The sequence below is a fragment of the Mustela erminea genome, chromosome 9 (genome assembly GCF_009829155.1).
Source record: "Mustela erminea isolate mMusErm1 chromosome 9, mMusErm1.Pri, whole genome shotgun sequence".
NCBI classification, from domain to species: domain Eukaryota; kingdom Metazoa; phylum Chordata; class Mammalia; order Carnivora; family Mustelidae; genus Mustela; species Mustela erminea.
Genome location: NC_045622.1, coordinates 62,716,241 through 62,734,377, shown reverse-complemented (window position 1 = coordinate 62,734,377; position 18,137 = coordinate 62,716,241). Strand labels below are relative to the sequence as shown.

General features: G+C 45.8%; 1 protein-coding gene across 1 annotated transcript in view; it reads right to left on the bottom strand.

Annotated features, from left to right (window-relative positions):
- Positions 1-12,096: 12,096 nt before the first annotated feature.
- SYT9 (synaptotagmin 9) overlaps positions 12,097-18,137 on the bottom strand; it is a 199,109-nt gene continuing 193,068 nt past the window's right edge. Inside the window, exon 7 of the mRNA XM_032359108.1 lies at positions 12,097-14,329. Within this exon, the coding sequence (XP_032214999.1) occupies positions 14,321-14,329 (9 nt within the window). The 3' untranslated portion in view covers positions 12,097-14,320. The remainder of the gene's footprint in view (positions 14,330-18,137) is intronic.

Below are 18,137 nucleotides of genomic sequence, written 5' to 3'. Positions count from 1 at the left end.
TAGTCCCCATTCTGGCCCCCACCCCCACCATCTATTTCCCTCAACAGCATCCTCAACCTTCCAGCCTTTTGCAAGTAATTGCATTGTTTCCTGCCTGAGTGATCAGAGCAGCCTCTAATTCCCTGTCTATGTCTCTTCACATAAAGCATTGGCTGATTCTATGCCAAGAGGAAAGCGCTTTAAAACGTGACCTCAGCCAACCCCTCTTGCTTTGGCTCTTACCCTCCCCCACATCCAACCTCCTCAACTGCTACATCCAAGTGTCTCCAGACTCCCTCTGAAGTTTAACATCACGGTATCTTCTCTTAGCCTAGAATGTTTCTCCCTTTCGTAACCAGTGACCTCTTATTTATCCCAAAAGTCTTCCCACCACCTCACCTGCATCCCTGGCAGAATTAGCCCCTCTCTCATCTGTCTCCGTAATGTGTTGAAGACTGAATCTTAGAAATGTGAGGGGGAAGGCTCCTCTGGACATTGGTGCTCTCTGATGGAGAGGGTGTGGGCTGGCAGCCTCCGGGGCAGTGCCGTGAGGAGAAATACCGCCCTCTCACGGGCTAACCTTGGTCCATCCGCAAAATCCTTACTTTGAAGTTCTAACCCATAGCACCTCAGAATGTGACTGTATTTGGAGACGAGGCTTTTAAAAAGGTTAAAACAAGGTCATGAGAGTGGGCCCTAATATAATCTGACTGATGACCTTAAAATAGGGGCCATCCAGGCACACAGAGACACACCAGAGGTCCGGTGTGCACAGAGGAAGTGCCATGTAAGGGCCCAGGACGAAGCAGACATCTGCAAGCCAAGGAGAGAATCCTCAGAAGAAACTAAACTTGTTGACATCTTGATCTTTGAACTCTGGCCCCTAGTTTTGAGAAATAAATTCTTGCTGTTACGGCAGCTCCGACAAACTAATATAAGCACATGCTGAGTTGTGGAAAGGGGCAACATGTGACAAAATGGAAAAAAGATTCTGCACGGGTCCACAGGATGTTCTTGGCAGGAAGTAAATTGATAAGGAGTATCCTGGCTGAGACACCGATGACTGCCAAGTCCAGGCTTACTGCTTGAGCTCCAAATCCCATTTTCACCTGCCTGCTGGACGTTTGCACTTGGATATGGAATAGATATCTCAAACTGGAGCTGTTTCTATTTCCCTTTTTACTCCAACTTAAACTCCGTTCTGCATTATCTCTCTCCCGAAAGAGCACTATCTTCTTTCTACATATAAATGCAGAAATGTGGGAGTTATTCTAGACTCTTCCTCGCTCTCATTCTTGTTTAATTAGTCAATCAGCCTCCAAGACCTGTTAATTTTGTCACCTAAATATATATCAAAAATTCCCTCTTCTTTTTATTGTTACCTCCTTAGTAGGGCTTTTTTTTTTTAAGATTTTATTTATTTATTTGACAGAGAGAGAGATCACAAGTAGGCAGAGAGGCAGGCAGAGAGAGAGGAAGGGAAGCAGGTCCCCTGCTGAGCAGAGAGCCCGATGTGGGACTCGATCCCAGGACCCTGAGATCATGACCTGAGCTGAAGGCAGCGGCTTAACCCACTGAGCCACCCAGGCGCCCAGTAGGGCTTTTTTTAATTTGCTAATTTTTATTCATTTATTTAATAAACATTTGGGGGTGCTTATTACATTCCAGTCACTGGATTATACACGCACTAGGGATATGATGACCAACACAGCAGACACATTCTTTGACCACACAGAGGATGTAGTCTAGGAGGGGAGACAATCACACAGATGGACAATTACAATGCATTCCCCTACAGGTATTGTCCACTGAGTACACCTCCAGAAATGTCTTGCACACAAGTTGGCCTTAGTGTCTGTCTCCTAGGGAATCTAACCATGATCATTTCCTAGCACCATTATGCAGTTATTGATAGTCCACACAGAATTTTCATCAATGGCTCAAGTCCACCAAGTTCTTGTTTCTATATTTTTGCGGAAATAGAGGGAGGGGTCCATTTTGATGGCTAGATTTAAAATTGCCTACAGCAGACTCCATTCTGACCCCTTTTGGTCTATCATTCACACTGCAGGCAGGATGATGGACACAATGAGCAAATCTCATTATGTCATACTCTGCTTAGGAGCACTGACTGTCTGCCAATTCCTCCTCAATCAAGTCTAAATTTCCCAGGCTCAGGAAGGCTGTGCAAGTAAGTTACATCTAAATTAAGATCCTAGTATGACTAAAATTTTGGCAAAGGAATAGGGGTAAGTGTGAGGTACATTCCCAGTGGGGAGGTAGGCACACAGAGAGCCCTTTAGCTCTTACTAGCGAGGCTGCCTCTCAGAACTAACCATGCCTCTTATGGACCCAATTCCGGCTACTCAGCTTGTCTTTGCCATATGTCTCCTAGTCAGTCTTAGATCCTTGTTAGGACATACATCTTTGCCTAGACTAATTCCTGAAAAACAGATATATTTGCTCTGGGCTTCTATTTCTTCCAGAACTTGTCCCTTGTCTAAATCATTCTTGTTCCCACCTTGCAGCTAGGTCCCATCACCTGAAAGCCTCTCTGAAAGACACTTGGAATTTTGTGTGGATAATGTAAGAACCTCAGCTCCATTATAGAAGCCCGCCTAATGAATGGGTTTTAGCATGGACCTCAAATCTTCTATTATTTTGAAGTCCTCAGTGCTCTCTAGGGCTTAGCAAACTGGACAGATGCGAGATGATTTCACATACCTATAAACACCAAGTTCTCAAAAGTATCAGATTTATAAGCTACGTAGTACTGTGGATGTGATGGGGAGGACTTGGTAAGGACAATCAAACCTCAAAACCTAAGAGGAGGGGCACTGAATGGAGAAGGAGGGGTCTGAAATACCAAGCTGTTTTTTAAAAAACGTCAGTACTTTTCAGTACTAAAGATTCAGTTGTGAGGATCACAGTTGTTTGTAAATGGCAGGTGTGTAGGGGACTTGAAACAGCCTCCTTTCTTTTCTTTTCTTTTTTTTTTTTTTTAAGATTTTACTTATTTATTTGAGAGACTGCACACATGTGAGCAGGGGGAGGAAGAGGGACAAGCAGGCTCTGTGCGCTGAGCGTGGAGCCAGATGAAGCCTCGATCCTAGTGCCCTGAGATCAGGACCTGAGCCAAAACCAAGAGATGGACAGGCGCCTCATACCTCTTTCTTAATGATTGCTGTTTTCGCCTGGACAGATTCATTTCCTACTTATTTGCTACTTTCATCTTTTCATACCTTTGGATTACATGGAAAGGAAGGAGGTGGGAGTGAAATTGCATAAGGACTAAATGCAGTTGCAGGGTGGGATTTAAAAAAGAGACATACTAGGGGCACCTGGATGGCTCAATTCGTTAAGTGTCTGACATTGATTTCAGCTCAGGTCATGATCTCAGGGTCGTGAGATCCATCCTTGCATCAGGCTCTGCACTGGGCATGGAGCCTGCTTAAGGTTCTCCCTCTTCCTCTGCCCCTCACTCTCTAAAAAATAAAGAAAAGAGAGAGAGAGAGAGAGAGAGAGATACTATAGAAGGGAATTAAATTTGACATTAAAAAGTTTCTGACTGAGAATTCTGGGGTAAGAGGTTATTGAAGTAAGTTGCTATGTTTCTAGTGGATAATGAGATATTTGAGGAATCACTTAAAAATCCTTAGAGATTCATGTTAGAATGTAGGGAGTCAGGACAGAACTCCCTAGAATGCCCCATAAAGATAACAAAAAATGAAGTCATATATGAATCTCCAATCTCCTTGGAATCTCCAATCATTGTCAAATATACCTTTAGTTACCTTCTGTCCCCATACAGCCTTTGCTGTGTCACCAGCCTTGCCATTTGTCGATGATGGACATCATCTGACATGAGCGAGAAGTTCCCGAGACACCCCTTCACCCCCTTAACCTCTCCTTACCACCCCCCCTCACTTTTGGCCTGACTCTACTCAGAGCACAGTCTTCTTGGTTCTGGTCTTTCGGCCCCAACTCCTCCATGCCTTCCTGGAAATGCCTTCTAGCCAGAATCTGCTCAGGCAGCCTGACAGGGAGAGGCTGGCCCTGCCTCCTGCAGCCCCGGATGAGAGGGTGCCCCCAGCATTCCTTTGGTGGAATGCTCACAGCCTTGCTTTGTGGCTGTTGCACCCATTGCTATTTTTTAACTAAAGTATAATTGATATACAATGTCCTATTAGTTTCTGTTGTATATTATAGGGATTTGAATTTTTTAAAAAGATTTTATTTATTTGACAGAGAGAGAGAGCTAGCGCACAAGCAGGGGAGGGGGGTAGCAGAGGAAGACGGAGAAGCAGGTTCCCCATTGAGCAGGGAGCCCAATGTGGGACTCGATCCCAGGACCCTGGGATCATGACCTGAGCTGAGGACAGGTGCTTAAATGACTGAACCACCCAGGCACCCCTGGACTTGATATTTTTATACACTAGGAAGTGATCCCCATGATAACTCTGCTTACCATGAGTGACTATACAGAGTTATTACAATATTACTGATTATAGTCTCTATGCTTTACGTTACATGCCCGTGATTTATTTAAACCATATGTACCAGAGTTCCTAGGACTTCCAAAACCTCTCTTGGTGATCATTCTGGTTTGGCTTTTGATACGCACCTATGAACGGATTCTCACTGGAGGCTGAATGTCTGCTCTTGCCCGGCTCAAGGCAAGTGCCTGGTGAAACTGGTTGGGGTCAGGTCGCCTATCTGGAGTTCCTATTCTTTGACCACCTGGTAAACACATCTCTGTCCAGAGTCCTGAAGACTTGCCCACATTCCCTTAGCTTGGGAGTGGGGGATGGGTGGACTGCAGGAAGGGGACAGATCAGTGAGCACCAGTGATGGGGAGGGGATGTGGTTAGTGCCTTCTAGTGTTGTGAGAGCTGTGCATGCAGCTCTAGAAAATTTGCTGGACGGGAGATGACGTCATGTTGCCCGATGGTCACCTGCACAGAGCTCCTTACTAAGCAGGCCCCCGGGGCCAGGGCTGGTCAGCATGTGTGGGAAAGCTGGGTCTCACCCAGGCTCCGTGTCTCCTCCAGCATAGGACTTACCTTCGGTCTCTGAGGCACAGGTCTCAGTGCCTTGGAACCCATGAACATTCGGTCCACTGGAGCCAGAGCCCCAGGACCCAACACTGAGGGATTACATCTTGTCACCACCAAGTACCTGCTTGGCTGGTCTCAGTTCAGTGTTCTAGGTGCAAACAGTGAGTCAGTTTTGGGCAAAATATTTGTTTGAGGCTTTAGCCACTAGAGGGCAGACACTTTTTAGGCAGTTACCGGACTATGGCTAAGACGGTAGTCCTTTTCCGTTTTATATTTGATTGGGAACATACTCCATCTACAAAAAGTGCCCGTAAGCTTTCTCTCTTTTCTTCCTCCTCACCACCTCCCCCCAGTAAATTTTATATTCTCGATCAGATTGACTGAAACAATAGAAGGGACTGAGTAGTTTTATATTAAAAAACGTTCTTGCAGTCAATAGTGCCTCAGGCCCTAGAAATCCACATCTTAGGCCAGTCCCAGGTGCGCTCGGTGAGTGGGCCATGTTGGCTTGTGTGACCTGCGGTTTGGAGAAGGGAGTTTCCTGCTCTTGGGGCCCCACCCCCACCAGACACCTCTGTCTCGAGGTATCGGGAGCACAGGGCTCAGCCACAGGGGCTGTGGACAAATGCAGGAGTTTCCTGGGGTAAAGATCTTTATCACAGCCTGAGGCGAGGGATTATAGTCAGTTGCTGCAAGATGTAGGCCAGGGAAAGAGGTGCTCTGCATTCTCCCTCTTTCCTGCCCCTGAGAGAGAACCAAGGGATCCAGACTGTCTGTCCCTCTTCCTCTAACACTTGTTTCTTCATCAAGAAGCCCCTTCCTCTGGGGAGCGCTTGGCTGCTGCCCTCTTCCTCCCTCCGGCTTACACACGGGACTCTAATGAGTTCTTTGGAGTATACTGAGAGACTCTTTACAGGTACGGAATCCAAAATGGAATTTCCTCTGCTTGGAGGGCCAGTCTAACTGTTAGGACCCACGCTAGACATCACTGATCATTAGAAGGGATTTAGGTAATTCTCGAAGTCAAATTCCTTTCACATCATTGTCATAAATGAAGACCCAGTGAGAAACTATGGGAGGAGTGCGGAGAGAGCCCATGGACTCTGGAAAGCAGAGAAAACCCTCTCCCAGAGCCAGTGTGCCCTTGGGTTTCTGGGCAATAGACATCTAGGAGAGCACAGGCCCTACCCCGCTACAAAGGTGTGCAGACCACAGGTGGAAGATCACAGAACACACTGGTCTAAAACTTCCTCACATGAGAAGCTGAGAGCTACAGATGTGTCCTCAGCTTCAGAGGCAGGGGCGAAGCCCCAGACCGGGGCTCCCAGACATCATGCTACCTCTTGGTCCTTGCTCAGTGTTCCTGATCCCTGAACAACAGCTGATCTTGAACACCATGGGTTTGAACTGGGTGGGTCCACTTATACGTGGGCTTTTTACATTGCCGTATGGTAATGTTTTCTCATCCTTATGATTTTCCTGATAACATTTTCTTTTCCCTGGTTTACTTCATTGTGTGTATATATATATATATGTATATATATATATACACACACACACATACACACACACACAAGTATATAATACATATAGCATTCAAAATATATTTATCAACTATTTATGCTATGGGTAAGGCTTGTGGTCAACAGTAAGCAACAAGGAGTTAAATTTGGGGGAGCCAAAAGTTAGATGTGCATTTCGACTGTGTGAGGGTGTCAATATCCTTACCCCTGCATTGTGTAAGGGTCCATGGTACTACTCATGAATGGCGATCTTTCCCCCCAAACAGTAGCCTTGACAAATCCTACATGTGATGCTAGAGTCTCTGACACGATCCTTTCTTGAACCCATATATCGTGGCCCTTGGGAGGTGGTGTTATCCACAGTGATGCTTTTCCTGGCTGAAGATTGGCTTACAGAGATGAGTGTCAAGGAGACACTTGCATAAAATGAGAGCAGAGAGCTGCTATGACCAAGGGTCAGGGGTATCAAAGGAGGTAAGAGGCTTTTGAGAGAGAACTGGGCTACTTATGCTAGGTGGGCAAGCGCACTTATGAGGTCTTGCCTTAGCTTTGGTATTTCCATGCAATTTCTCAAAGACCTAGAGAGCTCCTTGCTGCAGAGATGTCAGGGTCAAGTCTCCCAGCTCTGTATGGGGCCATGTTCTCCTCAATCATTTTCTTCTGCCTGGGAGGGGCAGGAAGCTCTGCACCAGGCTTTTCTGAATGCTCCTGCACAATAATTGTATTTGTGCTGGTGTGTGTGTGTTCATGTGCAGTGGGGATCCTGTGCACCACCAAGTAAAAATCAGTGAGAGGCTGGGTGAAGGCAAAAAGTTCCGTGTCACATTTCTGTTGTGTGCTTGAGCTCTTTGAGAACTGCCGAAGTCCTCTTAAGCCCAGAGAGTAGGAGCCAAGAACACCAGCCAGGGCACTACTCTTCCTCTCCCAGGTATGTCTAATTTGGTTGCAACAGGGACTGACAAGGGTCTAGGCAGGAATCCTTGAGGACCGGGAATGTAATAGGAAGGTGAGGCTTGGGGGTTAGTGTTCGTCAGTGACGGGGTAGATCCTCAGTCCCCCTACAGGGCAGGGCTGTCTCCAACCAGCACAGCACTGGGAGATAACCAATTTGAGATCCTTCTGCATCTTATAAGGCCAGCGGCTCCCTACCACTGCTGTCCACCAGCAAAAGGCAAATGTTTCATAGTTAGAACCAAAGTGGTGAGATCATGCAGTAGAATAGTTTCAAGAGGCAGGTAAAAGTTTAGTTAACCTTTCTTCCTGGTCCTTAACCCTCATATCATTATAACCTCACGCCTGAAATCTGCTTTTCCCAAACTAGTGATTTTACATTCCCTGGAGCAAAGAAGGTCATTGAGTTCTTCCCTCATTTATAAAAGGCTTTCATCCACGAGGACCCACCCACCATGTTTCCATGAGGAGACAAAGACCGCGCTGAGGTTTTCTTGAGCCTGCCCCAGCAGACTCTTGCTTCTTCCGAACTAGAAAGGGCCCAAGATGGGCAGTGGGTCCCACTGAGGCTTCACACACAGGAACAGTCCTTAAGAAGACACCCACCGCAGCTGCTTCTCCTTGGGCAGGGAAACGACGTAGTAGAGCCGTTCAGCCAAATGTCAGTATCTGACCTACCAGATCTAGTAAGTGCTTGAATGATTTACCCAAGTTTTCTGGAACTCTGTAAAGTCACGGATATACCCCTTGGATTACTTTTAAGTCCACTGCTTACACTGTTTGAAATCCCATCTTTATTCTCCTTAAAAATCCAAGATCCACAAACTTTAAAATGTAGGAAAAAATTAAGAATGCTGCACTTGGGCTGGCTGTAGATGTGTGTCCCCACTCCCCTGCACTCATGCACACACACACACACACACACACACTCACAAACACAGTGGTTGTCCTTGTTACTCTGTTCGGTGACATGGTACACTCTTCTGGGCTTTGCATTTTGGGGGACAAAAGGGCCACCTGTCTGATTGGAGAGAATCAAAACCAAGTGGCAGTGGCTGCCCAGATGGCCTTATCCCGCCCCAGGAGCCCCAGAGGTTTTGTGGGAGCTGCTGAATGGACCGCTGCCATAAGCCTGAGGCTCACCAGACGCAGGCTTCCGCAGCAGGTGTTAAGAGCCCGGTTTGGGGCAACAGGTCAGGCAGGCAGCCACCTCTCGCCAACACGGCAAGACCAGCGGCACCTCAACAAAAGCACTGGAAGGCAAAGTTTACAGGTCTTCTGGTTCATTCTACTCAAACAAATACAGTTTTTTTTTTTTTTTTTTCAAAACCTACCAGGGCTATTCAACATAGAGTTTTACCTAACTTCACAGAGAGCAAGATAAAGCCATACCTACTTTGGAAAAATATTTACTTTGGTTGAAGTACTTTCAACCCCTGAGTTCTAATTTGAAAAGTAGCATAGAGCAGCTCCTCTTCCTGTCTAGTAAGGAGAAGCCAGGACATACCGATTCTCTCCTTGGGGCTTGGCCTAGGCCTGCCTGCATCTTATTCTCAGTAAGACTTTTGTATTTGCTCTTTGCATCCAGATAACACGGACCATAGCTGGAAGATACTACCCATAATGTTGGCCATAATGCAGATTTGCTGCTTGGTCCAGAAAGGTCATGAATGTCGCTGGAGCCAGCGGGCCTAGCGAGTCCTTAGCAGAGCTCCACTGTGAGCTGGGAGACATACAGATGGGGCGGGCGCGCCGGTTTCCCTTTAAGAAATGCAGTTGACATCGTTGCTTTTCTTCACCGGGTTCTTCTCTTGCTCGTACTTTCCAGCACACTTTTATGGTAATGATTGTTGGAAACTCTTTAGAAGTTTATTTATTTATTTATTTGATAGAAACACAGAGAGGGAACACAAGCCGAGGGAGTGGGAGAGGGAGAAGCAGGCCTCCTGCTGAGCAGGGAGCCCAACGCAGGCCTCAGTCCCAGGACTCCGGGATCACCCCCCGAGCTGAAAGCAAAGCCCGATGATCGAGACACTCAGGTGCCCAGAAAATTTATTTTACATTTTAAATCTTTAATTCAGTTCTAAAAGCTTCTGAGGGGGAAATATATTTTCAAAATCATTACTTTTTTGAAATGAAGATTAAAAAACTTGTTTCTGGGGCACCTGGGTAGCTCAGCTGGTGAAGCGGCTGCCTTCGGCTCAGGTCCTGATCCCGGGCTCCTGGGATGCAGTCTGGCATTGTGCTCTCTGCTCAGCGGGGAGCCTGCTTCTCCTTCTCCCTCTGCCCCTCCCTTCCCCACTCCTGTTCTTGCTCTGTCTCTCAAATAAACAAATAAACCTTAAAAAAAATAAAGCCCACTTGCTTCTGGAAGGTTTATTTACCAGTTTCTGTAAAGCTCATCTGTAGGGGCACCTGGATTGCCTCAGTGGCTTAAGCCTCTGCCTTCAGCTCAGGTCATGATCTCAGGATCCTGGGATTGAGCCCCTCACGGCGGGGGGGGGGGGGGGGGGGGGGCTCTGCTCAGCAGGGAGCCTGCTTCCTCCTCTCTCTGTCTGCCTCTCTGCCTACTTGTGATCTCTCTCTGTCAAATAAATAAATAAAATCTTAAAAAAAAAAAAAAAGCTCACCTGTGAAGCCCTGAACATAAGTACTTTAAGGTATTAATTACTCGCTCACAGCTTTGAGTTTGGTAAATTAGAGAAATTGCCTTTCTTTGATAAATTCAAATCTGGATACTGCAGCCATGCAAAGGGAATTTTATCTAAATTATGCTAAAATCAGTGTCTTGAGATGATGTTCACCTAATAGGCAAAACTATTAGTATTAATTTATCAGATGCTGCTTTGGAAATAGCTTTAGTGCAATTGATAATTACCGGATTATGAGCTATAAAAAATTTAGTATTGAGCCAAGAAGATAGTAGTTTTTTCCCCTACCTTTGCTGTTTGAAATAACAGTTGAATTTTCAGAAAGTAAAGAAAAAGCAAGACCATGAGTTATAAACTGTAAGATGCAGTGGTATTCACCATAAATAACCTTCTTATTGATAAATACACTTTTTTAACAGTCCAGCAATGCTCACCCCGCCTGCACAAAGAAATCCGTCCTCTGACGGGGTCTGGCAATGATGTAAGGGGACAGCCTTTGTGGTCTGGGTCCCTTTGGCTTAGAGATGAAAGGAGAGAAAAGCAATCCAACTTAAGCTTTTGAGCTTTGCGTAGAATGAGGATAGTATTTTTCCTCCAAAGTGTCTTGTGACATTGCTAGTTCTGTATCAGTGAGAACCAGCTGCTTCTCTTCAGATTTTGCTCTATTTTAGGGCCCGTGGATAGCCCTGCCCCCTCTGCTCCTTGTTACTGCCCCACTCACCGCAGCCTTGTGCATGTTAAGGATCACATGTGGATTTAAAGTGACAGCTATCCAGGAAGCCCTCTGATTCTGTGTCACCTCCCCCTCCACCCCCATTCCTGCTATTTCCAAAGCAGCCCTAGTGAGCCACACCTGCTCATATTCCATTCTTGCGTAATCCCTTCCCCCAAATCTATGCTGGCCCGATGTGATGACTTGCTCTTGACCTGCAGTGTGTGGCAGGGATGACTCTGTGTTACTTGGAAGGTCACTGAGGAGAACCATGCAGTATTTACAGGGACTACTTGCAATGTGAACTCTGGGGGAAGCCGGTGCTATGCAACAGTCTGACCACGTGGGACCACCATGTTATGAGGAAGCCCAAGCTAATCCCGTGGACAGAGATGCACAACCAGCAACCAGTTGTTCCCGTCATCCCGGAAAAAGAGACGGACCTATGAGTGATGGATCCATCTGGAATATTTCACCCTGCCAGGCATTCAGATGAAGCCTGAGCTGCCATCTGAGAGCAGCCATGAGACTCCAGGAGAGAGCGACCACCCAAGCCCAGCCAACCTACATACCCATGAAGGATAGTAACTTTCCCTCCGAATCAGTAAGCTTTGTTACACTTTGTTACGTGGCAACAGATCACCGCAGGGCGCTCTGGTGCAGGACAGGATGGCCCTGAAGGGAGCTTTCCATGTCTCTCTCTGGTCAGTCTCCTCATCTGAAGTGTGAGAACACACAAGACTTTCTTCTTTTCACATGAAATTTAGTTCTACGGATGGTCCTGAGGACTAAGTCATTCCATTCAGGGTCATGATTGTTGGAGCATTTTGAAAACTCTAGAAACCATGCTCTAGAAAACACTTGGACCCCTCCCTTATTCCTCCTCTGGTCGTGCGGCAGTGTACTTCCTGGACATCAGATCACCCATTGGATGTGCCCAGGGCAAGGCTGGGGAGGTGCTTTGGCAGCTTCGTGCATCCAAGACAGATCAACTTAAAGACAGAGGCAGTGTGAGAAAGGGGCTGAGAATCAGGGCGGGTTGGGTGGGGTCCACACGCTTGGCCTTTCTCATCTCTTGGCACCAGCTCTCCCCACGGTCTTTTCCTAAGATCTGACCCTCTCACTGCCATTTCCATTTTTTCAAGGCATGTTAATTTCCTTCTCCATCCTGAGAAAGATGTTGAAGAACCACCTTCCCCCCAAGTTCAATGAGACAAGATTGGAATGTTTCAAAAGGAACATTTACTAGGAAACTAAAGGGAAACCAAACAGAATGCAAGAGAACAGAGGCAGAATTGCAGATGGGCTCAGGGAGTTCAAATTCAAAAACAGCCTTTGGCCACAGCTGGACTGGCTAGGCAAAGCTTTCTAGACACAAAGCCACCTGCCTACCATGTAAACAGGCTTCTTTGCCTGCTGCCCCTACAAAGCCACCTTCCGTTTCGTACCAACAAGCCAGTAACATGCTCAGTAGTATCCAGGGCTGCTAGCTCTCTGGGCAGGAAGATCTTCGGGGGGTGGGTGGGGGGAACAATAGGCACAGCTGCCCCAGGATCTCCTACCCAGGCTCTCAGTGCCAAGGACATCTCAAAGTTTATTGGGATGGCTGCCTGATATCTCTCGGGGCCAGTCTGTTTCTTGGGGACCATTCTTCTGGGCTCATCTGCCTGGCTCTAGAGACAGTATTTCTGCTAGCTGTCCTGCTGGCACAAGTCTGTCATGCTTTGGTTCGAAACACTGCTATGGTGCAGGATGTGTGATGGGGAGGAAGAGGCAGGGTGGAACTCTGGGCAAGGAAAGATGAATTCTTCTCATATGGTCAGATATAGGCAGAACCTTGGCTTCTCTTTGGAGGCCGGTGGTAGAAAGCCAATCAGAGATGAAATGCACTAGGCAGGCTGGGGAACGCGGGAAGCTGGAGTGTGGTAGCACTGCCTCACACAACCAAAGGCCCCTTTCCTTTTTAGATGTGAGATCAGTGTCTTTCACCAGGCAGCTGCGGCACTAAGAACTTTCTGAAGACAGGCAATGATCCTGCTTCCACCCAGGTAGTCCCACAATGAAATGTTAATTCAAATGAAGACAATGAGCTTCCTAGGATGTTACCTTGGAGAAGTGGTGCAATGTGTGGTTGGGGTACCTTGCACCCATAATGGGAGAGAGAGGACCACTAGGTCACAGCCACCCCTCTTCCCCTGCCCCAAGGTACGCTAAGGCCTTTGGTTTCATTTGGATGGAGGCAGAAGCAATGAGGATGAGGAGCAGAGCTGGCAGTGGGCTGGCTGATGTGGTCACAGAGGAAGCTGAGTAATGAATGAGATACCCGGGGAGAGCCCTTGACCTTCACTCTTGTAGGTATTTCCGTTCCCCAAGTGCTATGAAAGTGATATGTGTCTGGAGGTGAAAGGAAGCTTGTCTTGGCTGCCCAGGGCTAATGGCTCCGGGCTGCTGCATATGGAAATACCCCAGAGAGCACAGAGGCCAAGAAGGCCCCAAAGCTGTGCCTTCCTCAGGGGGAGGGTTGTGTTACCTCTCCGTCAACTTATCTCATACAACAGTACACCTGTTCCTGCGGCTGTTCCCCTCATGGACAACCATGCCCGGGAAAGGGTATTCCAGAACGCTTATGCCCTTGAGACGCGGGCCTCTCTAACAGAGACGGCAGGTAACTTTCATTTTAACATTGACAGCAGTTGCCGGGAAGTGGCTGCTGACCATCTAGAAAACACTGCCCGGGGTTCTGACTCCTCAGAATGTGGGTTTAGCACAAGAAAGGTTTACGGTCAACTGGTACTTTCTGCCATGTGCATGGGAGGGGGCAGTGAACTTGCTGTGAATCAGCCCTCCTTGCACTAGATTTTTTTTCCGGGGGAACAGCCTGCTTCTCCTCTTACTCTCCTGGGGCTATTCCTTGCAAAGCTGGAGCACTTCTTGGGGTAAAATTATTTTCTGAAGACAGTTATTAGCTCAAAGGTAGTCCAGGGTGAATTAGATCTGCTGCCTGTTTAGCACCTGGATGTATGTTTACAGATTCGGTCCTTCCAGGGCATTCAAGCAAATGACATCGTGTCAGACTGACGCTGCCAGGGCGGGTGCTGTGACCCCATCACCAAGGGCCTCATGTTAGTCACTAAGAGTCCTAGCACTCCAGGGTACTCTTAGTTTTCCCACTACATCAGGTGGTTTCTTCCGTAGTCCGACCTTGGTTCTTGGCCATGACTATCATGTTCCCCCCGTAGCACACCACCTTAGGCCACTGGAAGATGGCCAGACCATTCACATTCACCAAACCTAATCCAGAAAAAGGGCCAGTTATTGCTGTGGTTACAGCTCAGCATTTGGTCACTGGAGTCGTCCGGGTGTTGTTGGATGGGAAAAGTTACTTAAGATCTTTGTAAGGTGGGTGTCCCACTGTGTCCTTGGCACAAAGAATCCTCTTACCAATAGTCATCGTTTCTGTAGGAAGAAGAAACAAAAAGAATGCTTTGGTTTTCATCCATATATATATATTTTTATTTTTTAAATTGAAGTATAATTAACATATAGGGTTATATTACTTTAAGGTGTACAACATATTGATTCACAATTCTATGCGTTACTCCATGCTCACCAGGATGCATTATTTTACTATTCTGGACTATATTCCTTTTGCTGTACTTTTCATCTCCATGACCTCTTTATTTTATAACTGGAAGTTTGTATCTCATAGTCCCTTTTATCTGTTTCACCCATTTCCCTACTACCTTCCCTTCTGGCAACCACCAATTTGTCCTCTGTATTTAAGAGTCTTTTTTTCACTTGTTTATTCATGTGTTCTGTTTTTTTAGATTCCACATATAAGGAAAATCATATGGTATTTATTTTTCTCTGTCTGACTTAATTTCACTTTGCTTTGCTTTCTAGATCCTCCACATTGTCACAAGTGGCAAGCTTGACTCTTTTTTATGGCTGAATAGTATTCTAGTGTGTGTGTGTGTGTGTGTGTGTGTGTGTGTACACACACTTGAGCTGTTTCCATACTTGAGCTGCTTCCATATCTTGGCTATTGTAAATAAATCTGCAATAAGCATAGGGAGGCATATATCTTTTCAAATTAGTATTTCATTTTTCTTTGGAATTCTGAAATTTTCTTTGGAGTTTAGTGAAATTACTGAATCATACGGTATTTCTATCTTTAATTTTTTGAGGAACCAGCCTACTTTTTTTCAGAATGGCTGCACCAGCTGGTATTCCCACCAACAGTGCACGAGGGTCCCTTTTTCTCCACATCCTCACCAACACTTGTTATTCCTTGTGTTTTTGATTCTAGCCATTCTGACAGGCATAAAGTGGTATTTCCTTATGGTTTTGTTGGGATTTCCCTCATGATGAGTGATGTTGAGCATCCTTTCATGTGCCTGTTGGGCAACTGTATGTCTTCTTTGAAAAAATGCCTATTCAGGTCCTCTGCTCACTTTGTAATAGGATTATTTGCAGGGGTTTTTTGGTGCTGAGTTATATAAGTTCTCTCCATATTTTGTATATTAACCTATTTTTGGACACATCATCTGTAAATATCTTCTGCCACTCTGTAGGTTGCCTTTTGTTTTGTTGATGGTTCGAAAACTTTTTACTTTGGTGTAGTTTCAATGTTTATTTTTGCTTTTGTTTCCCTTGCCTGAGGAGACAAATCTAGAAAAATGTTGCTAAGGCCAATGTCAAAGAAATTACTGCCTATGTTTTCTTCTCAAAGTTTTATGATTTCAAGTCTCAAATTTAGGTCTTTAATCCATTTTGAATTTATTTTTGTGTATGGTGTAAGAAAGTGGTCCAGGTTCACTCTTTTGCATGTAGCTGTCCAGTTTTCCCAGCATTCATTTACTGAAGTGACTGTCCTTTGCCCTTTGTCTATTCTTGCCTTCTTTGTCATAGATTAAGTGACCATATAAGCAAGGGTTCATTTCTGGGCTTTCTATTCTGTTCCATTGAACCATGTGTCTATTTTTGTGTCAGTACCATACCATTTGGGGCTTAGAGAGAACATACGTCCACATAATAAAGGCCATATCTGACACACTCAGAGCTAACACGATACTCAGTGGTGAAAAACAGAGAGCTTTTCCTTTAAGATCAGAAAGAAGAATGTCTACTCTCACCACTTTAACTGAACATAATAAGAAAGTCCTAGCTGTAGCAATTAGACAAAAAAGATATAAAAGGGGGCCCCTGGGTGGCTCAGTCAGCTAAGTGTCTACCTTCAGCTCAGGTCATGATCCCAGGGACCTGGGATCCAGCCCCACATTGAGCTCTCTGGCCAGCAGGGAGCCTACTTCTCCCTCCTCCACTCCCCCTGCTTGTGCGCGCTCTCTCTCTCTCTAATAAATAAATAAATAAATAAATAAAATCTTTAAAAAAAAAGATATAAAAGGAATCAAAATTTGTAAGAAAGAAATAAAACTTTCATTATTTGCAGATGATATATCATATATAGAAAACCCTAAAGACTCCACCAAAGAAACTATTAGAACTGATAAATTATTTCAGTCATGTTGTAAGATACAAAATTAATATACACAAATCTGCTGCATTTCTATACACTAATAACAAAGTAGCAGAAAGAGAAATTAGAAAACACTTCCCTTATAATTACGCCAAAAAGAATAAAAGATCCAGCAATGAACATGACCAAGGAAGTAAAAACCTGCACTCTGAAAATGAAAGCACTGATGAAAGAAACTGAAGACAACACAAACAAATGGAAAGATATCTCAGTGTTCGTGGTTTGGAAGAATTAATATTATTAAAATGTCCATACCATCCAAAGCCATCTAAAGATTCAGTGCAATCCCGATCAAAATACCAGTAATATTTTTCACAGAACTAGAACGAGTAATATTAAAGTTCATATAAAACCACAGAAGACCCCAAATAGCTAAAGCCATCTTGAAAAGGAAGAATGAAGCTGGAGGTATCAGAATTTCAGGTTTCAAGATATACTGTAAAGCTGTAGTAATCATGCATATATTTTTAATGTGTAGCTAACAAGTGCTAGGCACTGTGAAAGATGCTGGGGACACAGTGTCCTCGAGATGCTGGAGATGCCACGTGTAAGACACATACCCCACTTTCAACGGGCTTATCGGGGGAGAAGTTATAAGGTGAGAAGCTGAGTAACAGGCGTGCAGAGAATGCGCAGGAGCAAAGAAGGAAGAGGGTTTGAGGAGGTCCATAGAGAGGTCCAAAGATAAGTCAAGCTGGGCCATTTAGGCTGAAAGGGAGTCTATCAGGAGAGAAGAAAGGAAGGTCATTTGGGGTAGAGGAAAGAGCCCGCACAAAGGTACAAAGGCAGGCGAAGTGTATGGCTCACTAGAAGAACAGGCAGGCTTCGGGATGAGGAGTAGAGGGGGAGGACATAAGGTTGGGGAGCGGAGAGGGGGTATCTGTGGGGCGCAACCCCCATTCCTGGTTTCTAAGCTGTGAAGATGGGCTCTTCCAGTGGAGCCCGGCATTAGAGCAGCCGGATCTCTCCTGTTTCACACTCAGTGCAGCATCCATTTAATTTCAACTCAGGGCACGTTCCAGTACAGACTAAAGGTATTAACGCTGCCAGCCCAGAGAGAAAACCAGAGTCACTGCCAAGGACACAGCAATAACCAAATAGATATATATTAACCACGGGAAAGCCGCAAACATTTTGGAACTGGAATCGGTGGACTGCATTTCACAGATCAAATGCTCACACGTGAGGCTCCAACTTAACGAAAGCCAGAGCGGACACTGAAGACGGACAGGCATACCTGACTGTACCCCTCGACTCAGAAGTATGCCACTGGCTGTGGGAAGGGGAATGTTAGAGTCTAGAAGGAAAATGTGAATGGATATTTGTCTTCTATTGGGATTCGAAATGACCTTCCCAGGCCAGCTAATGTTCTGGAGCACCCTCAGAATTGCCCTCTTAACCAACCCCCGACCCACATCTGGCAGGATCTTCCCAGAGCCCCTTCTCTCAGCGGTGAGACCCCTATCTGCAGGCCCAGCTTGTCAGTCCCTCAGTCCTTCTTGTCTGGGAAGGCAAAATGTCCACAGGCTTAGCCCCACCAAAGAGTTCGTTGTGCTGCTATTATTCCTTCAGTGTCAGTTCCTATCATGATAGGATATGAACTTTACAAATCCTTAAAAGGGCCTCACAGAGAACCTATGAGGTTTTTTACTGGAGGACACAAAGATACAGGAAGATTAATTTGCCCAAAGTCACACTGTTACTAAGTGTCAGAGCTGGGATTTG